The 25586-nt window shown below is 44.4% G+C and overlaps 1 protein-coding gene across 1 annotated transcript; it reads left to right on the forward strand.

Annotated features, from left to right (window-relative positions):
• The first annotated feature begins 14287 nt into the window (after nt 1-14287).
• Nucleotides 14288-23970, forward strand: LOC115207201 (taste receptor type 1 member 3-like). The gene is made up of 9 exons (XM_029774175.1): nt 14288-14428; nt 14633-14839; nt 15050-15350; nt 15606-15962; nt 16364-16786; nt 16900-17103; nt 17244-17364; nt 17639-18009; nt 23299-23970. The coding sequence occupies exons 1-9, from the start codon at nt 14415-14417 to the stop codon at nt 23968-23970; spliced, it is 2670 nt and encodes an 889-aa protein (XP_029630035.1). The 5' UTR covers nt 14288-14414.
• Nucleotides 23971-25586: the final 1616 nt, after the last annotated feature.

The raw sequence follows: 25586 nt of genomic DNA on the forward strand, positions 1-25586 counted from the left end.
CGGGGGAGCCTGCCTGTGACCCGGGACCGAGGGAATCTGCCTGTGACCCAGAACCGAAGGGGTCTGCCTGTGACCCAGAACCGGGTGAGTCTGCCTATGACCCGGAACCAAGGGAGTCTATCAGCAACGCGGAACTGAGTAAGTCTGTTGACGATCCGGAACTAAACATGATTAACTGTGTATCAAAGGAGTCTGCCTACAGTGTGGAACGGAAGAGGTCTGCCTACGATCCGGAACGAGGGGAGTCTGCCTACGGCCCGAAACTGAGCAAGTCTGTCTGCATTCTGGAGGACAGTAGGCCGGAGCCAGAACCACCTCCTGTATAGGTGGGTTGGGGAGGGGGGGGTGTAGCACAAGTGCCGTCGGTGACGGCAGCCTCCCTCCCTTCCCTCCCTTTAGTTTAGGGGGATTTTTTTGTTGTTGTTGTTTTTTTGTTTTTTTTTATTTATGAGATGCATCCGGGGTCTGTACCTTTAGGGGGGGGGGGTACTGTCACGTCCTGACCAGTATAAGGGTTATTTGTTATTGTAGTTTGGTCAGGACGTGGCAGAGGGTATTTGTTTTATGTGGTTCGGGGTGGTGGTTTATTTAGTAGGGTGTTTGATTTATTATTTCCGGGTTTTTGGGGTTATGTTCTATGTTAGTGTGTTTCTATGTTCTGTCTAGTCTTTTGTATTTCTATGTTTTGTTTATTGGGGTTGGACTCTCAATTGGAGGCAGGTGTTTTCTCGTTGCCTCTGATTGAGAGTCCTATATATGGGTATGTGTTTGATTTAGTGTTTGTGGGAGATTGTTCCATGTATAGCTTATGGCCTTACAGGACTGTTTATTCGTCGTTGTGTTTCATTTGGTGTACGTGTTTATTTTGGTTTTTCCTTCTTTCCCTAATAAAAGAAGATGAGTACACATATACCCGCTGCGTTTTTGTCTCAATCTGACGACAACCGTTACAAAAGTAAATTTGACAACATGATAATGCTGGCAAAGTGGTGTCCTACTTAATATTTGACTATTTTAGCAATGCCAAGGTATTTCCTGGCACTATATTGTAACTTAGACTAAACAGTCATTACCCTCCGTCCAGAATGACTGCGATCGTCACCACTTTAGGCAACCACTATTACGCCATCGGTAGAGGGCGGATTGAGAACGTTCACAACAATGGCATGACGCTACCGAGTGACAGAGGTGCAACCTATGAATAGCCATGGACAGCAGCCCGTCTCGTCACAGATGAACCTTGGTCAAGAGGAACAAGTGCACATAGGCATCATTCATCAACCTGTGGAAACAGCTGGCTGGAGGGTCTGCAGCTGTGCTTTGCCTCCGGCAGGTTTTATACTAGGTTTAAGATAACACACACTGATAGACTGGCAGATTACTAATAATTTATACTGGGGTTAAGGATAACATACACTGATAGTGTATTTTAGGGTTAAGGATAACAGACACTGATAGTAAACTCAGCAAAAAAAGAAACGTCCCTTTTTCAGGACCCTGTCTTTCAAAGATAAGTCATAAAAATCCAAATAACTTCACAGATCTTCATTGTAAAGGGTTTAAACACTGTTTCCCATGCTTGTTCAATGAACCATAAACAATTAATGAACATGCACCTGTGGAATGGTCATTAAGACCATAACAGCTTACAGATGGTAGGCAATTAAGGTCACAGTTATGAACAGTTAGAACACTAAAGAGGCCTTTCTACTGACTCTGAAAAACACCAAAAGAAAGATGCCCATGGTCCCTGCTCATCTGCGTGAACGTGCCTTAGGCATGCTACAAGGACGCATGAGGAATGCAGATGTGGCCAGGGCAATAAATTGCAATGTCCGTACTGTGAGACGCCTAAGACAGCGCTACAGGGAGACAGGATGGACAGCTGATATCCTCGCAGTGGCAGACCACGTGTAACAACACCTGCACAGGATCGGTACATCCGAACATCACACCTGCGGGACAGGTGCAGGATGGCAACAACAATTGCCCGAGTTACACCAGGAATGCACAATCCCTCCATCAGTGCTCAGATTGTCCGCTATAGGCTGAGAGAGGCTGGACTGAGGGCTTGTAGGCCTGTTTGTAAGGCAGGTCCTCATCAGACATTACCGGCAACAACGTCGCCTATGTGCACAAACCCACCGTCGCTGGACCAGACAGGACTGGCAAAAAGTGCTCTTCCCTGACAAGTCTCGGTTTTGTCTCACCAGGGGTGATGGTCGGATTTCCGTTTATCGTCAAAGGAATGAGCGTTACACCGAGGCCTGTACTCTGGAGTGGGATGGATTTAGAGGTGGAGGGTCCGTCATGGTCTGGGGTGGTGTGTCACAGCATCATCGGACTGAGCTTGTTGTCATTGCAGGCAATCTCAATGCTGTGCGTTACAGGGAAGACATCCTCCTCCCTCATCTGGTACCTTTCCTGCAGGCTCATCCTGACATGACCCTCCAGCATGACAATGCCACCAGCCATACTGCTCGTTCTGTGCGTGATTTCCTGCAAGACAGGAATGTCAGTGTTCTGCCATGGCCAGCGAAGAGCCTGGATCTCAATCCCATTGAGCACGTCTGGGACCTGTTGGATCAGAAGGTGAGGGCTAGGGTCATTCCCCCCAGAAATGTCTGGGAACTTGCAGGTGCCTTGGTGGAAGAGTGGGGTAACAGGCAAAAACCTGAGGAAAATCCATCCAGAAAGTGGGATTTTTTGATGTGGGTAGTTTTCAATTGAATGCCTATAGAGTATCTAATTGGTTAGGACCCAGATTGCAGTTCCTATGGCTTCCACTAGATGTCAACAGTCTTTAGACATTGTTTCATGCTTGTTTTCTGACCTTTCTGTCAGTGGACTGTAGAATCATACAGTACTGGTTTGCGCGCATGACCGAGTGCTCGCCCTTCATTGTTTTTCCTTTCTATTGAATATGCTATTGTCCGGTTGAAATATTATTGATTATTTAGACAATTGACAACCTGAAGATTAATTATAAACATTGTTTGACATGTTTCGACTATCTTTAGGATGTATTCGTCTGCATGTTTTGACTGCCTTTGAGCCAGTGGATTACTGAACAAAACGTGCCAACAAAACAGAATTTTTGGGATATAAAGAGGGACTTTATTGAACAAAACAAACATTTATTGTGTAGCTGGGACTTTTGTGACTGCAACCAGATGAAGATCTTCAAAGGTAAGTGATTAATTGTATCGCTATTTCTGACTTTTGTGACTCCTCCACTTAGTTGGAAAATGTTTGTATGCTTTTGTAAGCGGGGCGCTGTCCTCAGATAATCGCATGGTATGCTTTCGCTGTAAAGCCTTTTTGAAATCTGACAAAGTGGCTGGATTAACAAAAACTTAATCTTTAAGCCGATGTATAACACTTGCGTTTTAATGAATGTTTATTATGACTATTTCTGTATTTTGAATTTGGCGCTCTGCAATTTCACCGGATGTTGTCAAGGTGGGTCGCTAGCGGAATGCCTGCGCCAGAAAGGTTATGTTTGCTGAAAATAAACGCAGTTGACAGATGTTGAGAGGATGTTTCTTTTTTTGCTGAGTTTATATTTTAGGGTTAAGGATAACAGACACAGCTGGTGAGAAATAGACTGAAAGTGGGTTTGACTTACAGCTGTTAGCTGCTATTCCCTACAGTGACCTCCCCTGTGTCCCAATGCCACATGTTGTCAACACCTGAGACATTTTTTATGCATGACAATGGTGATGACTACTCATGTCACCTACTGTAAGTACTGCAATGTGGATTTTCCTGTAAGGTCACCAAAGTGACGTAAAAGCTCAGTGTCTAAAGTGCCCAACTGAGTCATATTTCTCTGTAAAATGGGACATACTTGAGTAAATACAGTCCTACAACATCTGTAGTTATTAAAGCTGATGCCTTTGTTCACAAACAATGTATATACTTTATCAAGGCCCACGCAAGTGTGTCAATATTATACAAACAGTCTGAGCAATCTCACAGAACAATAACATTACTCTGTCAAAAGTATTCATGGGTTGCAATTTTCCTCACAATATTGTTTTGAACATTCATTTTAGGACTGATGCCCAGCTGAGCATTCTACTCAATGGAGTCTCAATAGGTGCTGACAAAGATTTAGGCTAAAGTGTATTACTGTGGCTTGGAAACATGATGACATTCCAAAAGGAGGCAAATAATTAGTAAGACAAGCTTTTGTCTGTCACGGATGTCTAGGACCAGTGGAGATGTGGAATCAGGAGCAGGAGACAGAGGGCCGGAGCAACTGAGTTTTAATAATAATAACAAAATGCAATAGCCGTAGGGCACAGGGCGCGTGGCGAAGACCGCCAGGAGAAAACACTTTTCCCAAAAATAAGCGCACTGGAAAACAAACAGCGCGCGGGGCGCAGCCCGGCAATATAATGTATACTAATAGGATATAATCACAACTGTCCTGAGTGAACAAATAAACAATCCCGCACGAGAACCCCAACTGAAAATACACACTAAATAACCCCCCACTAATGACAAACACAAAACAGGTGCGGGATAGACAGACAAAACCAAAAGACACAGAAACAACGATCGGTGGCAGCTAATAGGCCGGCGACGACGACCGGCGAGCGCCGCCCGACCGAGGAGGGGCGCCACCTTCGTTAGATACTGTGACATTGTCATTATTGTGATGTCACCAGATTGACTGTAGATGCAGTATAACTTTAGCTAGCTAGCTAGCTAAGATTGAGGGCAGCACTGGCATTTTTAGCTAGCTAAAGTTAGAATTGCTAGCTATTTCTGACAAACTTTACTAGCTCATGGCAACATTGCCATCTCTCTAGTAAACTTGACCACATCATAATGATGGCAAAATTGTTTTCTACTAATTATGTATTTGTCTTCTTTAGCAATGTCATCATATTTCCAGACCCTTACAGTGTAATTTTGATGAAACATTCATTAGCCCCCGTTCAGATAGACTGAGCATCAAGCATCAGTCGGACATCAATATGCTGTGGCACCTGTAGAACGTTGATAACAATGGCAACGACGAGACCGAGTGATGGACGTGCAACCCATGAATATGCCAAATAAAATGTATTGTATCCTATTCTGCAGTATATTTTCAAGTTTTTCTCCAAGCCTTATTCTCTAATTCATTTATGGCCTGCAATATTTGCACAAATTTGCAAACTAAGATCATAAACAAAGTTTAAAAACTAGCATGTACTGTACAGTAGGAGGTATAGGGGCAATACCACAGCATTCACTGCAATATCTACCATATCAGTCATTTTGGCAGCTGGAAGCTACATAATATACTAGGTTGTCCCACACCACCAATACAGTAAATCATGAAGTGGGTTTTAATCCCTCTGAAAGTTCATACTTTAAATCGAATGAAAAGAGCAGATCTCTCCATGTCAGTCTCACACTTTTCATCTTATCCTATTCCTGTTCTGCCAGATTATTGTCCTCCCATATTCTGTTCCCTTCTATCCCTATTCATTCTCTCTCTCTCTCTCTCTCTCTCTCTCTCTCTCTCTCTCTCTCTCTCTCTCTCTCCACTGCTACTGCCGCCCTTGGGCCGGCAGCACTGAAAATAATTGAAATAGTGATACACTCTCAAGTGTTCCTAATGAGAGAGGCTGAAGCTGCGGAAATATGCCTTTGTCTCCATTTCATCAGTGGGCCCTGGAAAACCTTGTCTGTTTGAATGAACAGGGGAATAAGATAGCTATAATGAAAGAGTAACAATGGTAAAGATAGGAGTCAATGCCGTGAAAGGCACTGCTTCTCTGTCCTGCAGCAAGGGATACTGTGACTGTGGATTCCGGAATGATGGTGTTCTATGTCAAAACGAACATCAAGATTGATGAGAGGCTGTTGTGTCAAAGGGGGCATCGCACATACATGATACAATCTACCCTATATTCTACCCCATTTAGAAGACTACAGTAGATTGATGGTCAAACAGAGCCTTGACATTTAACTAATCAGCAAGAGCTTAATAAAGCGTGTCTGTGTTGTTTCTAAATGCTCACCTGGTGATTAAGAAATAATTGCAATGGACTATCTGCCTTATAACGAGTTGGAGGTGGGATGTATGAAGGAGGAAATGACTGTGCTTTGCGGTGCACTATGGGGCGGGCAGCATTAGGTGAACTACCCAGGAATAACTGGGAGTGTGGTTATGGTTCTGGCAGATCCCAACCTGCACTGGGGATGACAGAGACAGACACCCTGAGGGTCAGACTGTGTCAGTTGGGCTGTTTCTAAAAACAGACACCCCCTCCTCCTTTATTCTCCACAGCAGATGCTAAGTCCTGTCTGTCTTCAGAGGAAGGCAATTACTTGAGTCAGAGAGAAAGGCACTCCTCGCTCTAATAAACCAGCATCAAATCACCCACTGAGTGACAGACTGTCACTGACTCACGTGTGGATCGAGAACAGGAAAGGAGGGTGGGAGAGAGGACAGAGGGAAGGAGGGAGAGAGGGAAAAGGGTAAAAGGTTTACAGAGAAAAAAAAATGTTAATTATTGAGAGAGACACATCTCTTATACTTTCAAAGCTGCTTTGACGTTGAGCGGTCGTACAGAACACTCTTCATCCCTTTCAACATTCATCAGTTCTTGCCTCTTCCTTTACCTCTCTCCCTGCCTGTCAACCTGTATCCCTCTGCTCTCTCTCTCTCTCGCGCTGCCTGACTGTTAGTGTACCTCCCTGCCTCTTCACCATGGCTTCTCAGCCTCTTACGTAAGGCTGACCTGGTAAAATTCCACAGCTCACTCACTGACTCGCTTGCTCCCCGCTCCCCCATTTCCCTGTGGTGACAACAATTTGGTACTGTTCAGAACCAGCCGCCCACTTGTGAGATGTTTTTCCAGCTGCTCACAACAGGGCTACCTCAGTTTGGGGCTACTGGACTATGCATAGTCACTTCACCCCTACCTACATGTACAAATTACCTCAACTAACTAACCTGTACCCCCGCCCACTGACTCGGTACCGGTATCCCCTGTATATAGCCTCGTTATTGTTATTTTATTGTAATACTTTTTATTATTTTTTACTTTAGTTTATTTGGTAAATATTTTGTTAACCAACAGTGCAGTTCAAGAAGAGTTAAGGGCTTGTAAGGAAGCATTTCACTGTAAGGTCTACACCTGTTGTATTCAGCATTTCACGGTAAGGTCTACACGTGTTGTATTCAGCATTTCACTGTAAGGTCTACACGTGTTGTATTCAGCATTTCACTGTAAGGTCTACACGTGTTGTATTCAGCATTTCACTGTAAGGTCTACACGTGTTGTATTCAGCATTTCACTGTAAGGTCTACACGTGTTGTATTCAGCATTTCACTGTAAGGTCTACACCTGTTGTATTCAGCATTTCACTGTAAGGTCTACACGTGTTGTATTCAGCATTTCACTGTAAGGTCTACACGTGTTGTATTCAGCATTTCACTGTAAGGTCTACACGTGTTGTATTCAGCATTTCCCGGTAAGGTCTACACGTGTTGTATTCAGCATTTCCCGGTAAGGTCTACACGTGTTGTATTCAGCATTTCCCGGTAAGGTCTACACGTGTTGTATTCAGCGTTTCCCAGTAAGGTCTACACGTGTTGTATTCGGCGCATGTGACAAATACAATTTGATTTGATTTGATTTATATGAGGTCTGGATGGATGAGGAAGTTTCTAGGAGGGAAGAGGGAAGAGACAATAATGATCACTGAGAATGACATCCATTTGACCTTAGAGTAACTTCTGCTGTACAGTAGTTCTGCTCCTCTCTGACCTTCTCCACTTATGAGAAAGATCATTTTCATGTCAAAACAAAGTCGACAGAAAATGTAAATGTCCTCTCGAAAAACATGTTCTATTTGATGTAATGAAGAACAGGTGCCAACAGGTCTACTGTCCTGGGTGTGATTGTGCAAGGAGTCTGTTAGGGAGTGTGTTGCATCATGCTGGTCACAGGAATTAGCTAGCTACAGTAAAAGGAACACTAGTTTTGCTAATGTCCCCAAAGTTTGCACAGCTGCTGATAACATCAGCCAACATGCAGTATCAACAGTCAGGCATTCAACTCAATCAATCATTGCTCGCTCTGCGACCTCTCAACCCACTCACTCTTTCACTCTCTCCTTTCCACCATCTTATACACTTTCTTTCATCCTCACATACACTGTCATACATTCAATACTCAGTCATCCAGCTTCACACTTTGTCACATGCCTCTTCCCCAGGCATTCACTCTGTCACTGATATCTCTTTAGACACACACTTCCTGCTCACCATTGCAGAGTGCATACCTCCTGTCATGCTACAGTATCCTCTCCCAGCCTCTCAGACCCACAAGGGTCAATAAACTCACTCACCCTCTTCTCTAGTGTGTGTGACCACAAGGGGAAGAAGCCACTGGCAGAGATGGAGTGACACACACATATCCCTGGTTTGTACTGCAAACCCTTTTGTGAAGTAAGTGCCAATAGCAACCTCTCCTTGACCTGCAACCTGCTGGTTAGACACTCTGTAGTGCAGACACTCTGTAGTGCAGACACTCTGTAGTGCAGAAAGGATTGGTCCTAAGTCGTGAACATGATGCAACAACATCAGATAAAGTGGATTCTAAGGATTTGGTTAATTGGCATTCGCTGTTGTTTACTCTTACTTTTCTCATTTGCTGGTTTGTTAAGTTATTACAACAGTCAACTCCGATATGGAGGTTACAGCTCAGCATCAGGTTAAAACATCAGCCTGTCCCGGTATATTTCTAGCTCTATGCAATAGTGCGTGCAAGGGTATGCATTCATGTGGAACTAACTTACAACTATAGTTAGCTTCATTAATTTACATATAACATATTCGTATACTGCAGCTGTATGATATATCATAAATATACAAACTCCAAAACGCACACACACACACACACGCACGCACGCACACACACACACACGCACGCACGCACACACACACACACACACGCATGCACGCACGCACACATACTTTGAAGTCCGGAAGAACAGGTTGGACCACTGAAAAGGAGGCGTGCAGAACGCTAGGATAAATCGTGTGCTTAACCCTTGGAGGCAAGGTAAAAGGCACAGTGCGTAAGCCTTAGAGGCAAGGAAGTCATTTTAAGCTGTTTTGTCAAGGACAGACTGGTCTATACTGATGGGCTGGTTTGATTTACTGTTGTTGATGTAGTCATTAATGTGAGCAGTGTGTTGTGAACTGCATGGTGTACTCTACAGCACAGCTGGGTTGGTGCTGCTTGGCCTCCCTGCTTTGGCACAGCAGGATCCCCACTTTCCCACACTTTCACTATGCAGTGTCAGGCACTGGAGCCGATCAAGACAGATGGCCTCATGTTCAGCAGCACATTTTAGTATTCCACTTCCTGGCTAGGCTGGGCCGGGCCGGCTGTCCTCTGCTCTGCCTGCTCTGCTATGGCTGGTTAATAATTTGTCAGGTCCTGTGGGGTACGAGGCCAGCATGTCGACAACAGGCCCACTGTTCCTCTGGCCAGCGATGGAGATTAGAGCGAGGCTGATCCAGCCATTCTGCGGCCAGGGGGGAAGGTGGGGATGAGTGAAGGAGGTAGGCACTAAGCCTGTTTCTCTCTCAGCTCACAGAGGACTGAATGGAGCGGTCAGAGAGTTTTGCAACAGTCTCAGCCTTCGCAAAGCAGTAGTTCCATAGTTTCTGTAGGCCAGCTATGTAAACACTGCTTTGAACACACACACACACACACACACACACACACACACACACACACACACACACACACACACACACACACACACACACACACACACACACACACACACACTACTAGCACAATAATTTTAACTGGTGTCTGCATAAAACAATTAAAATAATTCTCATCAAACTCATCAGTTTAAGCTAGAGATATATTTTTTGCCTGGGCTGCATCTCAATCCACCACATCCTCCGATGTCAGCCTTCCACATCAGCGGGGGAAAGTGGCAGAGCTACTGAGATGTTTGTCTGATCTGGAGACATCCCGAGAATCGGTCACCTCACGAAAACGTCTGTAGCGTCCGAACAGTTTGGGCTTCACACTTTTATGACCCCTCCATCGAAAGGTGAGACTCTCATGAACAAGTAGATGTCGGTTGTTTCACCCACAAGCCTCGTCTGAAGGTAGCCCGGTAGCAGTTTAAAAAATGAATGGCAGTATATATGGAAGTACAAAAAAGTGACAAAAAAGGGTATAAATATCTTATACATGTATCTCTCAGATACAGGACAGACACTTTTGATTTATTTTTGGATTATCTGTTCTGACATGTATGAATATGTTATTCAATGAGCTTTTATGGGCTAATAGCAGTATGGCCAAATTCAATATTTAATCAAATAATGTTTTTTTTTATATACTTACATGAGTCCTAAAAATTGTAATCAAATAGCTTAATGATCCTAATGACCTTCTTAAAACAATTCCATATGTTAGCTTATTAGAAACCCAGCCCTGGGCCCTTAGACCTTATTCATGTAAGTGAAAACACACGAAATCAATTACTGATTAGAGTGTACCCATTCCTCTTTTTATGTTCAATGCAAATGTCATCTCTGCTGCATCTGTAAAACATGTCTGCAATTAACCAATAGCTACAATCCTATTATGCAGGTCATAATGTTGACCAATGGGAAACAACAGACTAATCAAACATGTTGTTTTCGTTTGCAGGACCATTATGTTTGTTCAGAACAACCAGTCTTGTACAGTGAGGAAAGACAACCATTGGTTCCCAGTAGGCAGGTACACTCACCTCTGTTATCAACTGTCCAAACAGCCTGCATGTGTACACACTACCCACACAGACAGAAACCCTGGAATCCCCTCAACCTCCACCACATGAACTCAGATTCTCTCCCCACATCAGGGCTCTGACCCCTACAAATAAGATAAATATCATACCTTTGTGAAAAAGAATGTCCACATCAAAACTTGTTACAGGAAATTCTCCTCATGTAAAGAGTTCTTAGTGTTTTCTTGTGGTGTGTCAGTGTGTTATAAACCCAGACCTGACACCTAGTGGTGAAACGGTATGCTGCGTTCAAATATATAGATCTGTCTTTCTTCTGACAGGGTGCATGTGCATGCTTCCTTTCAAAAACAAGATGTTTATCTGAGTCTACTGCTCGCACAACATCTTTCTGCAATACAGGAACAATGTGCACAGATGCACACACATAAAACCCACCTCAAATATATTGTATAACATTTTCACTATAGTTCACTTTATATCACAAACTGATGTTAAAAACCAAATAGTAGCATGCTGTAAAAAACATAAACATGGGTGGAAAGTAGACACACTGCACTAAAGTGAAACATCAAGTGTTTCATCACAAACATTGGTGTGTGTTTATCTGCTCACATCAAGATCTCGGACAAGATAAAGGAAAGAACACAGTACCTGATTTAACCTGTATCCAAACACACACCAACAATATATGTATTGTCTGTCAGACATCATCTGTCACATTAATTAAAGAGCTGTGAATAAGTACATTTAAGTATAGCCTTATTATATACAGTAAAGGGTGTAGTTATCACACTGATCATTACAGTGAGTAAAACTAATTCAAAGGATGGTGTTTTAAAGGGGCAATCAGCAGTTGAAAAAATAACAAACACATCAACTCCACCAATGTTTCAGTAAAAAGCTGAGGGATGTGGCTGGATAAATGTAACCACTCTCAAAATCATAGACAGAGCTATGTTTGCAAGGACCGACCATCCATGATATCAAAATCATAGTTCTACCATGTGTTGAGGCTATACAGTGTTTATTTACATTTACTTTGTTTACAAACATTGGAGTAAAACAAGCTTATATTTTGGGTTCTGAAGGGGGACGACAGTTCAAATAAGATCATGAGGCATTTATAAGTTATATTCTTCAAGACTCAATGGGTACATAACATGAATTCATAAACCAAAAAATTATTGTTGCAACTACAGATTGCCCCTTTAAGGTTAAAAGATGTTTATTGTTTCATGCAAAATACCCGGAGGAAGCTGGAAATGTGATGTTCTGCCTAGATGAAAATGGACAAATAAAATGACATGCAAAGGTAAATGCAAAACATTGGTAAAACTAGTATCCAGGGCTTAATAGAAATATGCAAAAGTCATAGAGAGAGAAAACAAACTCAACTATCACACTTCAACTCCAACTTCAACTTAACATTAAGATTATAATGGTAGAAGTAGATATAGTATGCTAATATTGATTTTGGCAAATGTTGAACAGCTTGTGCTAACAGAGTGGTATCGGCAGCAGAAAAGGACAGGAGAGAGACGAATAGGCTTCTGTTGATTTGCCACCAGACACCTGATTTTCCTAAAAATGTTAGGTCTATGGATAACACTTTATATGGATAGTCCATCTAGATGCTCTATAGACTATCTACAGCATATCAGTAAAGTTGCAACTATCCATCTACTAACACTAACTCTTACCCTAACCTTAATCCTAATCCTAACCCTAAATTTAACCCTTATCCTAACCCTAAACTTAACCCTAACCTTAACCCTTACCCTTATTCTAAACCTAACACTAACCGTAAACGTAAACTTAGCAAGCGGTTGCTTATCAACAGACAGTTTGTTGATAGTAACATATTTGTTGATAGTAAACAGATCATTTGTTGATCAGTAGAGTATCTACATATGGAAAATCCGGACAATCCAAGTAAAGTGTGACCGGTCTATGAAATGGAGATACCACAGGGACGCATCAAACACACACAAAGCCACCTGTGAGGTTTTACTGTCATAAAAACTGTGCAAATCTGGCATTCTTCCTGTTTTCTTGTGGTGTGTCAGTGTATTATAAACCCACACCTGGCACCTAGTGGTGAAAGTGTACGCTGTGTTGTGCTAAAATATATACAGTAGATCTGTCTTTCATCTGAACATGTGTGTGTGTGTGTGTGTGTGTGTGTGCGTGCGTGCGTGCGTGCGTGCGTGTGTGTGTGTGTGTGTGTGTCCTGGAACGTTATCACTGGAAAGTTTTAGGAAGGTTGTGGGTGGATTCATGGCTTAGGCTACTGAAGAACTAAACCAAACAATGCCTTTCACAAACAAGATGTTTATCTGAGTATACTGCCCGCGCAACATCTTGCTAAATACAGGAACAATGTGCACAGCAGTGGAGGCTGCTGAGAGGAGGATGGCTCACAATAACGGCTGGTATGGAGCAATTGGAATGGAATAAAATGCATGGAAACCATGTGTTTGATACCATTCCACTAATTCCGCTCTAGCCAATTCCATGAACTCGTCCTCCCCTATTAAGATGCCACCAACCTCCTGTGGTGCAGAGATGCACCGACACAAAACCCACCTCACAGTAGTGTACACATGCAAACAAGCAAAAATGTGTATAATGAATAGAAATGTAAAACGCTGTCTGTGTTAGAGCATTTTATATCATGAACTGAAGGTAAAAAGGAAAAACGTGGGGGGAAAGTAGACAACCTGTACTAAAGTGAAACATCAAGTTTCATCACAATGTGCCTACTTGCTCACGTCAAGATCTCAGACAAGATAGAGGAAAGACTACAGTGCCTGTTTTAACTAGTGTCCAAACACACACCTTAATACGGGCTTAATACAAATATACAAAAATCATAAAGAGAGAAAACAGAAACGCTTCCACTCAACCTTAAAGAAAAGGTTCACCCATTTTGAATGTTACATCATTTTGGTGCATCTCTGAGCGATGTTCTATCGATTCCCGGGGTCATTTTATGTTTTGATGTGTATCTGAGCTGTTTCATCATATGCGAAACTCGTCATACTGGCTGTATTTCAGCCTGCCTGAATGGCAATAGTTCAGATATATGAAAACATGAAATGACCCCGGCAGCAGAAAAGGACATGAGAGAGACAAATAGGCTTCTGTTGATTTGCCACCTGACATCTGATTTTCTAAATATTATAGATCTATGAAATGGAGATACCACAGGGACTCATCAAACACACACATGGTCACCAGTGAGGTTTTACTGTCTTATAAAAAACTGTGCAAATCAGGTATGTGGTATCTTCTAACCCCCAACAACGCTCTACACTGATGAGGCCTGATCAGCCAACCACAAGCAAATATCAATAAAATGCTCAGGAAGTGTGGGACAAGAACCTGTCACCTGGTGATTTTCATATGTTGGTGTCTCATTTCAAACATCTTCACATGCACCATCAATTTAAATGCAAATGCACCTCCGGAGTCATGCTGACAACAACTGCACACCTGTGATGAGACCTGTAGTCTGGCACAGGACAGCCTGACCCCAGGTATTCAGTTCACCACTCATCACAATACAGTAGACACAGGAGGTGCAGACAGACTGAGAGAACAGTTCTCCCCATTGACTCGCTGGGCTGTGAATGTACCCATACAGGTGAGCCTCTCCATCACTCTGTAACTGGTTGGCAAATGACCTTTCTCTCACAGCATCAGCTGCTGACTCTGTCTCTTCTTTCTCTCCCTTCCTCTCACCCTTTATTTCTCTATCAATGCATCTCTTTAAACTCTCATTTGTTGATGGCTGCTTTACTCTCTGATGTTTGCCATGTCCTCCCAACATGTCTCTTCCTGCCCTCAGCAGCATGGCAGTAGCATTGAGAGTGCTGGTTCTATGCTGGCTGTTTGGAGCAGGGTGTAGTCAGAGCTCTCCACCATGGTTCCAGAACATCACTACAACTCTGTTCAACTCCTCGGGAGACTTCCTCCTCGGGGGGCTCTTCCCCATCAATGATCTCACCAGCAACTTGAGCCAGAGAGTAGAGCCGGACAGCATTAGCTGTGACAGGTACAGTAACACAAGACCCACTTATAGTGAATGATTCATGTACTTTTGTCTGAATATGACGTTTGTTCTGTCTAGTGCCTTTATACTGTAATCGTATTCGCAGATTGCACATGTCTCATTCTAATTATTGCTTGCTTCTAATATGTTTGAATCATCTGATCATGGAGAGCCCTATAACAGCCCCTCCCTGTCCTGTGTTTGGCATGGCAGTATTAATAAGTTTGGTTTGGGTATGGCCCTGGTGATGAAGTACACAGTGGATGAGATCAACGCCAACTCCACCCTACTCCCTGGCATCAGGCTGGGCTATGAGATTTTCGACACCTGCAAGCAGTCTGCCATCATCGTGAAGCCCACCCTCTTCTTCCTCACAGAGGGCTCCAGCCGGGAGCTGGCCATCATGTGTAACTACACGGACTATGTGACCCGTGTGGTGGCTGTCATCGGCCCTTCCACCTCAGAGATGGTCTCAGTCATAGGAAAACTACTGGGATTCTTCCTCATGCCACAGGTTTGTTTGGTCACATGTTGGAAAGTTGTCTTTCAATGCAAACAATAACATCCTCAAAAAATAAGGGGATAAAAAAATTAAGAATGCAGCTTTTGCCCATCTACAACAATCCCTTAAATGTAATTTCGATTGAACTGTGTGCTGTGGTGAAACTAAGATGAACATATGAGATACAACTGCAATGAGTATAGACATAACCGTTTGTTTGTAATCTACTGTTGTTTCATCTGTTTCTTTACCATGTGCCCCCTGTAGATCAGCTACAGTGCCACCAGTGACAAGTTCAGTGACAAGAGTCTGTACCCATCGTTCCTGCGCACAGTGCCCAGTGACAAGAGGCAGGTGGAGGCCATGGTGCGTCTGATGAACAGGTTCCAGTGGAACTGGGTGGCTGTCGTAGGCAGTGAGGATGAGTATGGACGTCAGGGCCAGCGCCAGTTTTCTACCCTGGCAGCAGAGAGCTCCATCTGTGTGGCGTACGAGGGGTTAATCCCCATCTATAGCGACCCACAGCCTGTGGTCAGAGAGATGCTGGACCGCATCACAGAGAGCAAAGTGGGTGTGGTGGTGGTGTTTTCTCTCTCCCAGCCCGCCAGAGCCTTCTTCACTGAGGTCAGTAAGACAGCAAGTCACATAAGAGGTCTAGAGAATTTTACAAAGTTGTACAAAGTTTCTCTGAAGCTTTTCAAAAAGCTTGACTGCTTTTAAGTACAGTAATACTACTTATTTATAGCATCTAAATTCAGATTAGAGGTATACACTAATACCAGTGGAGGCTGGTGGGAGGAGCTATAGGAGGACAGGCTCATTGTAATGGCTGGAATGGAATATATGGAACAGAGTCAAATGTGGTTTCCAGATGTTTGTTGTGTTTGATACTGTTCCATTTATTGCATTCCAGCCATTGCAATGAACCGTCCTCCTATAGCTTCTCCCACCAGCCTCCTCTGAATAATACATTTGTCTGTAAGAACTGGGGCAATGTAAGATCCCAACATGCTGTTTGTGATCAGGTGATCAGGAGGAATCTGACAGGGGTCTGGGTGGCCAGCGATGCGTGGGCCCTGAACAGTGACTTGTCAACTCTCCCAAACATCCACACTGTGGGCACTATCATTGCCTTCACAGTCCACAGCCAGACCCTGGGCCTGCTCACACCCTACACTTGGGAACTCTTCTCCAGGATCAGAGAGGAGAGGGCCAGGCAGCCCTCACCAGGTCCAGATACCGAGCCAACCCATAGTATGAACCCATGCCCAGACTGCTGGTACCTGTCCCCAGACAACATAAGTCTGGTGACAAAGCCCATACTGCAGAGGTCAGCTTTCAGGGTCTATGCTGCCATCTACAGTGTTGCACACGCACTGCACAACGTGCTCAGGTGCAATGCTAAGAGCTGCCTGAGGGACGCTAAAAGCAAACTCTACCCCTGGCAGGTACATTCTCCCTCAGTATTTTTTTCTCCAAACAATGATTATGTGAAGCTGTGCAAGGTACTTTACACATGCAATTAACAAAGATAAATAACACATTGATTGACACCCTGCAGCTGTTGGAGGTGCTCAAGGAGGTTAACTTCAGTCTAAATGGAAGTCATTTTGAGTTTGACAGTAATGGAAACCCAAACATTGGCTACAACATACTACAGTGGGTCTGGGGAAACAACAATCTGAGTTTCAAAGATGTCGGCACCTTCAATGAGAACCTGTCAATCAATAACACCCTCATCCAATGGCATACAGAATGTGCTAAGGTAATCTCCGCCCGCATCTCCTCATCAAACATTATGTTGCACTTTATCGGCTTTTCACATTTTCCCCTCTGGAATTAAACATTTCAATGTGCCAGCTACGCTCTGCAAAGTGGTTCTCTCTGACACCACCTCTGCTGCAGGCCCCTGAGTCTACCTGTTCCTCTGAGTGTGGCCCTGGCCAGGTGCGCAGAGTGAAAGGCTTCCATTCCTGCTGCTTTGACTGTATTGACTGTTTACCGGGCACCTTCCAGAATGGCAGAAGTGGGTGATTCACAGACTTCCATCAATCTATGCATTAAAACTCGATAACTCTTGAGATTATGTTTTGTAGATTTATTTGATATTTTCCTCTAGCGACATGGACATCAGCTTTACACTTTTCTCACATGCTGACAAACGTAAAACAAAAATGCTCAATACATCTACAAAACTGAATGGTGTGAGTGGTGGCGTTATAAGACTGGCCTTAAAACGTTCTACTCTTATCAGGTTCTATCATTCTAACTACATGTCTCTGCTCCCTCTCTGACTCCAGTGGACATCCAGTGTACCCAGTGTCTAGATGGCCAGTGGTCCCTGATACGTAGCACCAACTGCACCAAACCTACCTTTGACTTCCTGACCTGGGGCCAGCCTGAGTCCTTGGGGCTGCTGCTGGCCATGCTGGTGCTGCTGGCCTGTCAGGGGGCTGTGGGGGTCCTGTTCCTGCAGCACCGTGGTTCTCCGCTGGTGAGGGCCTCTGGGGGTTCCCTGGGTGGTGTGTCCCTACTCAGCATGATGGGGGGCTGTGCCTGCCTGCTGCTGTTCCTGGTCCAGCCGGGGGACATGGTGTGTCGTCTGCAGCTTCCCCTCAGCTCCATCTTCCACACAGTCACCCTGTCCACCATCCTAGCCTTCTCACTGCAGGTAAAGCCTAGACCTGTAGAACACCAGACAAACATGAATCATTGAGATATTATACATCTACACTATATGACCAAAAGTATGTGGACATCTGCTCGTCGAACATCTCATTCCAAATTCATGGGCATTAATATGGAGTTGGTCCCCCCCTTTGCTTCTATAACAGCCTCCACTCTTCTGGGAAGGCTTTCCACTAGATATTGGAACATTGCTGTGGGGACTTGCTTCCATTCAGCCACAAGAGCATTAGTGAGGTTAGGCACTGACGTTGGGCGATTAGGCCTGGCTCGCAGTCGGCGTTCCAATTCATCCCAAAGGTGTTTGATGTTGTTGAGGTCAGGGCTTTGTGCAGGCCAGTCAATTTCTTTTACACCGATCTCAACAAACCATTTCTGTATGGACCTCGCTTCGTGCACGGGGGCTTTGTCATGCTGAAACAGGAAAGGGCCTTCCTCAAACTGTTGCCACAAAGTTGGAAGCACAGAATCATCTACAATGTCATTGTAGATTGTCATTTTTACTACACGGACCCCTGCTGATCCATCACGACAGGTCTGCCGACGTAACCGCACGAGGGGGCTTCAACAGACTTCTTCCATCGCGACGTCCCTTTAAGGCCCTTCTGCTAGCCTGCTAGCCCCGGCCCGCTAGCTGTTTGAATCGCCGTGTCTTTAGCCCGTCCAGCTACTCATTGGACCCTGTGATAACTCGGCTACGCATGCCTCTCTCTAATGTCAATATGCCTTGTCCATTGCATTTTTTGTTAGTGATTATTGTCTTATTTTACTGTAGAGCCTCCAGCCCTGCTCAATATGCCTCAGCTAACCCTCTTGTCCTACCTCCCACACCTGCAGTGACCTCACCTGGTTTAATTGATGTCTCTAGAGACAATACCTCTCTCATCGTCGCTCAATGCCTAGGTTTACCTCCACTGTATTCACATCCTACCATACCTTTGTATGTACATTATGCACTATTCTACCTCGCCCAGAAACCTGCACCTTTTACTCTCTGTTCCGAACGTACTAGACGACCAGTTCTTACAGCCTTTAGCCTACCCTTATCCTACTCCTCCTCTGTTCCTCTGGTGATGTACAGGTTAACCCAGGCCCTGCAGCCCCTAGCTCCACTCCCATTCCCCAGGCGCTCTCATTTGTTGACTTCTGTAACCGTAAAAGCCTTGGTTTCATGCATGTTAACATTAGAAGCCTCCTCCATAAGTTTGTTTTATTCACTGCTTTAGCACACTCTGCCAACCCGGATGTCCTAGCCGTGTCTAAATCCTGGCTTAGGAAGGCCACCAAAAACCCTGAAATTTCCATCCCTAACTATAACATTTTCTGACAAGATAGAACTGCCAAAGGGGGCGGAGTTGCAATCTACTGCAGATATAGCCTACGGAGTTCTGTCTTACTATTCAGGTCTGTACCCAAACAATTTGAGTTTCTACTTTAAAAATCCGCCTTTCCAGAAACAAATCTCTCACCGTTGCCGCTTGCTATAGACCACCTTATGCCCCCAGCTGTGCCCTGGACACCATATGTGAATTGATTGCCCCCCTCTATCTTCAGAGCTTGTGCTGTTAGGTGACCTAAACTGGGACATGCTTAAGACCTACAATCTAAGCTTGATGCCCTCAATCTCACACAAATGATCAATGAACCTACCAGGTGCAACCCCAAATCTGTAAACACAGGCACCCTCATAGATATCATCCTCACCAACCTGCCCTCCAAATACACCTTTGCTGTCTTCAACCAGGATCTCAGCGATCACTGCCTCATTGCTTGCGTCCGTAATGGGTCTGCGGTCAAACGACCACCCCTCATCACTGTCAAACGCTCCCTAAAACACTTCAGCGAGCAGGCCTTTCTAATCGACCTGGTCCGGGTATCCTGGAAGGATATTGACCTCATTCCGTCAGTAGAAGATGCCTGGCTATTCTTTAAAAGTGCTTTCCTCACAATTTTAAATAAGCTTGCCCCATTCAGAAAATGTAGAACCAGGAACAGATATAGACCGAGGTTCACTCCAGACCTGACTGCCCTTGACCAGCACAAAAACATCCTGTGGTGTACGGCATTAGCATCGAATAGCCCCCGCGATCAACTTTTCAGGGAACTGAAAAGTCAGGAACCAATATACTCAGTCAGTTAGGAAAGCTAAGGCTAGCTTTTTCAAACAGAAATTTGCATCCTGTAGCACCAACTCCAAAAGGTTTTGGGACACTGTAAAGTCCATGGAGAATAAGAGCACCTCCTCCCAGCTGCCCACTGCCCTGAGGATAGGAAACACTGTCACCACCGATAAATCTACGATAATCTATAATTTCAAGAAGCATTTTTCTACGGCTTGCCATGCTTTCCACCTGGCTACCCCTACCCCGGCCAACATCTCAGCACCCCCTGCAGCAACTTGTCCAAGCCCCCCCGCTTCTCCTTCACCCAAATCCAGACAGCTGATGTTCTGAAAAATCTGCAAAATCTGGATCCCTACAAATCAGCTGGGCTAGACAATCTGGACACTCTCTTTCTAGAATGATCCGCTGAAATTGTTGCAACCCCTATTACTAGCCTACTCAACCTCTCTTTCGTATCGTCTGAGATCTCCAAAGATTGGAAAGCTGCCGCAGTCATCCCCCTCTTCAAAGGGGGAGACACTCTAGACCCAAACTGTTACAGACCTATATCTATCCTACCCTGCCTTTCTAACGTCTTCAAAAGCCAAGTTAACAAACAAATCACCGACCATTTAAAATCCCACCGTACCTTCTCCGGAACGCAATCTGGTTTCCGAGCTGGTCATGGGTGCACCTCAGCCACGCTCAAGGTCCTAAATAACATTTTAACCGCCATCGATAAGAGACAATACTGTGCAGCTGTATTCACGACCTGGCCAAGGCTTTCGACTCTGTCAATCACCGCATTCTTATCGGCAGACTCAACAGCCTTGGTTTCTCAAATGACTGCCTCGCCTGATTCACCAACTACTTCACAGACAGAGTTCATTCAGTGTGTCAAATCGGAGGGCCTGTTATCCGGACGTCTGGCAATCTCGATGGGGTGCCACAGGGTTCAATTCTCGAGCCGACTCTTTTCTCTCAATACATCAATGATGTCGCTCTTGCTGCTGGTGATTCTCTGATCCACCTCTACGCAGACAACACCATTCTGTATACTTCTGGCCCTTCTTTGGACACTGTGTTAACTAACCTCCAGACGAGCTTCAATGCCATACAACTCTCCTTCCGTGGACTCCAACTGCTCTTAAATGCAAGTAAAACTAAATACATGCTCTTCAACCGATCGCTGCCCGCACCTGCCCGCCCGTCCAGCATCACTACTCTGGACGGTTCTGACTTAGAATATGTGGACAAATACTTAGGTGTCTGGTTAGAGTGTAAACTCTCCTTCCAGACTCACAATTAGCATCTCCAATCCAAAATTAAATCTAGAATTGGCTTCATATTTCGCAACAAAGCATCCTTCACTCATGCTGCCAAATATACCCTCGTAAAACTAACTATCCTGCCGATCCTTGACTTCGGCGATATAGCCTCCAACACTCTACTCAGCAAATTGGATGCAGTCTATCACAGTGCCATCAGTTTTGTCACCAAAGCCCCATATACTACCCACCACTGCGACCTGTATGCTGTTAGCTGGCCATTGCTTCATATTCGTTGCCAAACCCACTGGCTCCAGGTCATCTATAAGTCTTTGCTAAGTAAAGCCCCGCCTTAGCTCACTGGCCACCATAGCAGCACCCACCCATAGCACCCGCTCCAGCAGCTATATTTCACTGGTCACCCCCAAAGCCAATTCCTCCTTTGGCCGCCTTTCCTTCCAGTTCTCTGCTGCCAATGACTGGAACAAATTGCAAAAATCACTGGAAGCTCATATCTCCCTCACTAACTTTAAGCACCAGCTGTCAGAGCAGCTCACAGATCACTGCACCTGTAAGTAGCCCATCCATCTACCTCATCCCCATACTGCTCCTTTGCACCCAAGTATCTCTATTTTCACATTCATCTTCTGCACATCTATCGCTCCAGTGTTTAATTGGTCAATTGTAATTATTTCGCCACTATGGCCTATTTATTGCCTTATCTCCCCTATCTTACCTCATTTGCACACACTGTACATATACTTTTTTACATTGTGTTAATGACTGTATGTTTGTTTTTTTCATGTGTAACTCTGTGTTGTTCTTTGTGTAGCACTAATTTGCTTTATCTTGGCCAGGTCGCAATTGTAAATGAGAACTTGTTCTCAACTAGCCTACCTGGTTAAATAAAGGTGAAATTTAAAAAAATTGTATGCTGTAGCATTAAGATTTCCCTTCACTGGAACTAAGGGGCCTAGACCGAACTATGAAAAACAGCCCGGTATCATTATTCTTCCTCCACCAAACTGTACAGTTGGCACTATGTATTCAGGTAGGTAGCGTTCTCCTGGCATCCGCGAAACCCAGATTCATCCGTCGGATTGCCAGATGGTGAAGCGGGATTCATCACTCCAGACAATGCGTTTCCACTGCTCCAGAGTCCAATGGTGGCGAGCTTTACACCACTCCACCCGACGTTTGGCATTGCGCATGTTGATTTTAGGCTTGTCTGCGGCTGTTTGGCCATGGAAACCCATTTCATGAAACTCCCGACTAACAGTTCTTGTGCTGATGTTGCTTCCAGAGGCAGTTTGGAACTCCAGAGGCAGTTCCAGAGGCAGTTTGGTAGTGAGTCCAGAGGCAGTCCAGAGGCAATTCCAGAGGCAGTTTGGTAGTGTGTTTTGCAACCAGAACAGACTATTTTTACATGCTTCAGCACTCTGCGGGCCTGTTCGATGAGCTTGTGTGGTCTACAACTTCTTGGCTGTGCCTTTGTTGCTCCTAGAAGTTTCCACTTCACAATAACAGAACTTACAGTTGACTGGGGCAGCTCTAGTGGGGCAGAAATTTGAGGAACTGACTTGTTGGAAAGGTGGCATCCTATAACGGTACTACGTTGAAAGTCACTGAGCTCTTCAATAAGATCATTCTACTGCCAATGTTTACCTATGGAGGTTGCATGGCTGTGTGCCCGATTTTATACACCTGTCAGCAATGGGTGTGACTGAAATAACCAAATCCATTAAAACATACTTTTGTATATACAGTATAGTGTAAATAGGTTTTCTTTGATGTAAAAGAAAGCCAACAGTCCAGGAGACATTTGAATGAATATGAGTGAGGAAGACCCAGAGTATCTTCAATCATATATTAGCTCATTTTCCATCCTCCTCCCTCTTTTGACAGATTGTGTATGTGACAGAGTTCCCTGAGAAGGCTCCGTCTCATCTGGATACACTGAGAGGCCCTGGAGGCTGGCTGCTGGTACTGGCCTGCTGTGGTGTGCAGGCAGGGATCTGTGGCTATTATGTCCAGGAGGGGCCCTCTCTATCCCGGTACCTGGCCAAGATAAAGGTGACCTTTGTGAGAAAGTTCCTACGATGCCCTGTGGAGCCCATCTTATGTCTGGGCCTGATGCAGGGCTTCAATGGCCTCCTCGCCCTCATATCCTTCATGTGCACCTTCATGGCTGTGAAGCCCATTCGACAATACAACCTGGCCAGAGATATCACCTTCTCCACCCTGACCTACTGCGTGGTTTGGGTGGTCTTCATCCCCATCTACACCGGTCTGAATGACAAGGAACGCTCCATTGTCCATGTATCTGTCAGTTTGCTCAGTAACATGGGGCTGATGGCGGCCTACTATCTGCCAAAATGTCACCTGCTGCTGAAGAAACCTGAGCTCAACACAGCAGAGCACTTCCGTACCTTCCTCGAGGGAACTCCAGGAACTCCTCAAGAGGAACAGGACCAGGGACCTGCAGGGGAGGGACAGGTATCAGGGGAGGGACAGGTATCAGGGGAGGGACAGGTATCAGGGGAGGGACAGGTATCAGGGGAGGGACAGGGACAGTGAAATGTATTCTGTTTAATGTTTCAATAATATATACAATTTAATTTTGTGTGTTATACATTTCATGTGCATGTATACTAGTTTGATTGAATGATTTCAGTTATTTATCTTTGCAGAAATTGTGAATAAACACACTGTAAAGGAGCAGGGCCGTGCACAGACCTTTCAGGGGGTGCTCAAAAAAGAAAAATAAATAACATACCAAATATCTCTGTAGCAACTTTTTGTTCTTGCATAGGCATTTTTATTTCTGCAATAACACACACTCATCATCACAAACTGTAAGGAAGCTAGTAACAGTACCTCCTAAAGATATGATTGACATCGGGAAAAGAGGGTGGGCTATCAGCTGACCATTGATGTTGATGATTGATGTAAATATGCTAGTTATATAGCTCCATGTCTTTTAGTGATTGTGATTTACCTCTCTATATCTTTCTGCCTCTCTCTACTGCGTGTACCAGACAACCAGACCAGATATTGATGATGGCTAAATCAAGTGTTTATCAAATGTTATGATTCTGTAGCAGTACTGTTGGTATTTAAACTAGGTAGTTAGCTACACACGCTAGAACGGTGACTGCATCTCTCAAGCCATGCATGTTTGGATACCAGGTATGAGCAATTGCCATAGAGCCCCACAGTGGAGGTGTCATAATACCCATAAAACCTAGATGTCAAACAGGGAAATGGTATCCAATCAATTTTCCACCATTCATTTTTCCCATAGGGAATTTTAGAAACACTTAAAAAAAGGTCTGTGTTTTGTGTAGGCTTACCCTGGTGTGACGTTTTGATAACCATGTAAATCTCTTTAGGACAAGGTGACTTTTATCAATATATTAGGTTCCATTTACTCTCAGATACGAAACTGCTAAGGGTCAGATCGTAAGTTACTGGGGGGAGGAGTGGTCCAAAATAGGGGAGGGTTGTCAAACTTGTTTTTTTAGGGGGAGGGTTGTGTGATTTTTTATTAGGCACAGGGGGTAGTGCATTTTTTCCCTGGTTTACAATCGCTCTTCTGCTTGTATTTTCCCTATAAACAATGGCTTTACTTACTTTTGATATTACCCTAATACAGTTAAGAAACATTTGTGAAAGTTTGGTATGGTGTGGCTATTATTAAGCTTTAGCTAATGCTGGCCTATGATATGAAGGCAGTGCGCGCCAGTGTAGTACTATTGTAGCTGGATTTGGCAGATTTATTTGGCAGATTTTTTTGATGGAATATCTACATAGGCGTACAGAGGCCCATTATCAGCAACCATCATTCCTGTGTTCCAATGGCACATTGTGTTAGCTAATCCAAGTGTATCATTTTAAAAGGCTAATTGATCATTAGAAAACCCTTTTGCAATTATGTTAGCACAGCTGAAAACTGTTGTCCTGATTAAAGAAGCAATACAACTGGCCTTCTTTAGACTAGTTGAGTATCTGGAGCATCAGCATTTGTGGGTTCAATTACAGGCTCAAAATGTCCAGAAACAAAGAACTGTCTTCTGAAACTTGTCAATCTATTCTTGCTCTGAGAAATGAAGGCTATTCCATGTGAGAAATTGCCAAGAAACTGAAGATCTCGTACAAAGCTGTGTACTACACCCTTCACAGAACAGCGCAAA

Source organism: Salmo trutta, chromosome 14 (genome assembly GCF_901001165.1).
Source record: "Salmo trutta chromosome 14, fSalTru1.1, whole genome shotgun sequence".
Classification (NCBI taxonomy): domain Eukaryota; kingdom Metazoa; phylum Chordata; class Actinopteri; order Salmoniformes; family Salmonidae; genus Salmo; species Salmo trutta.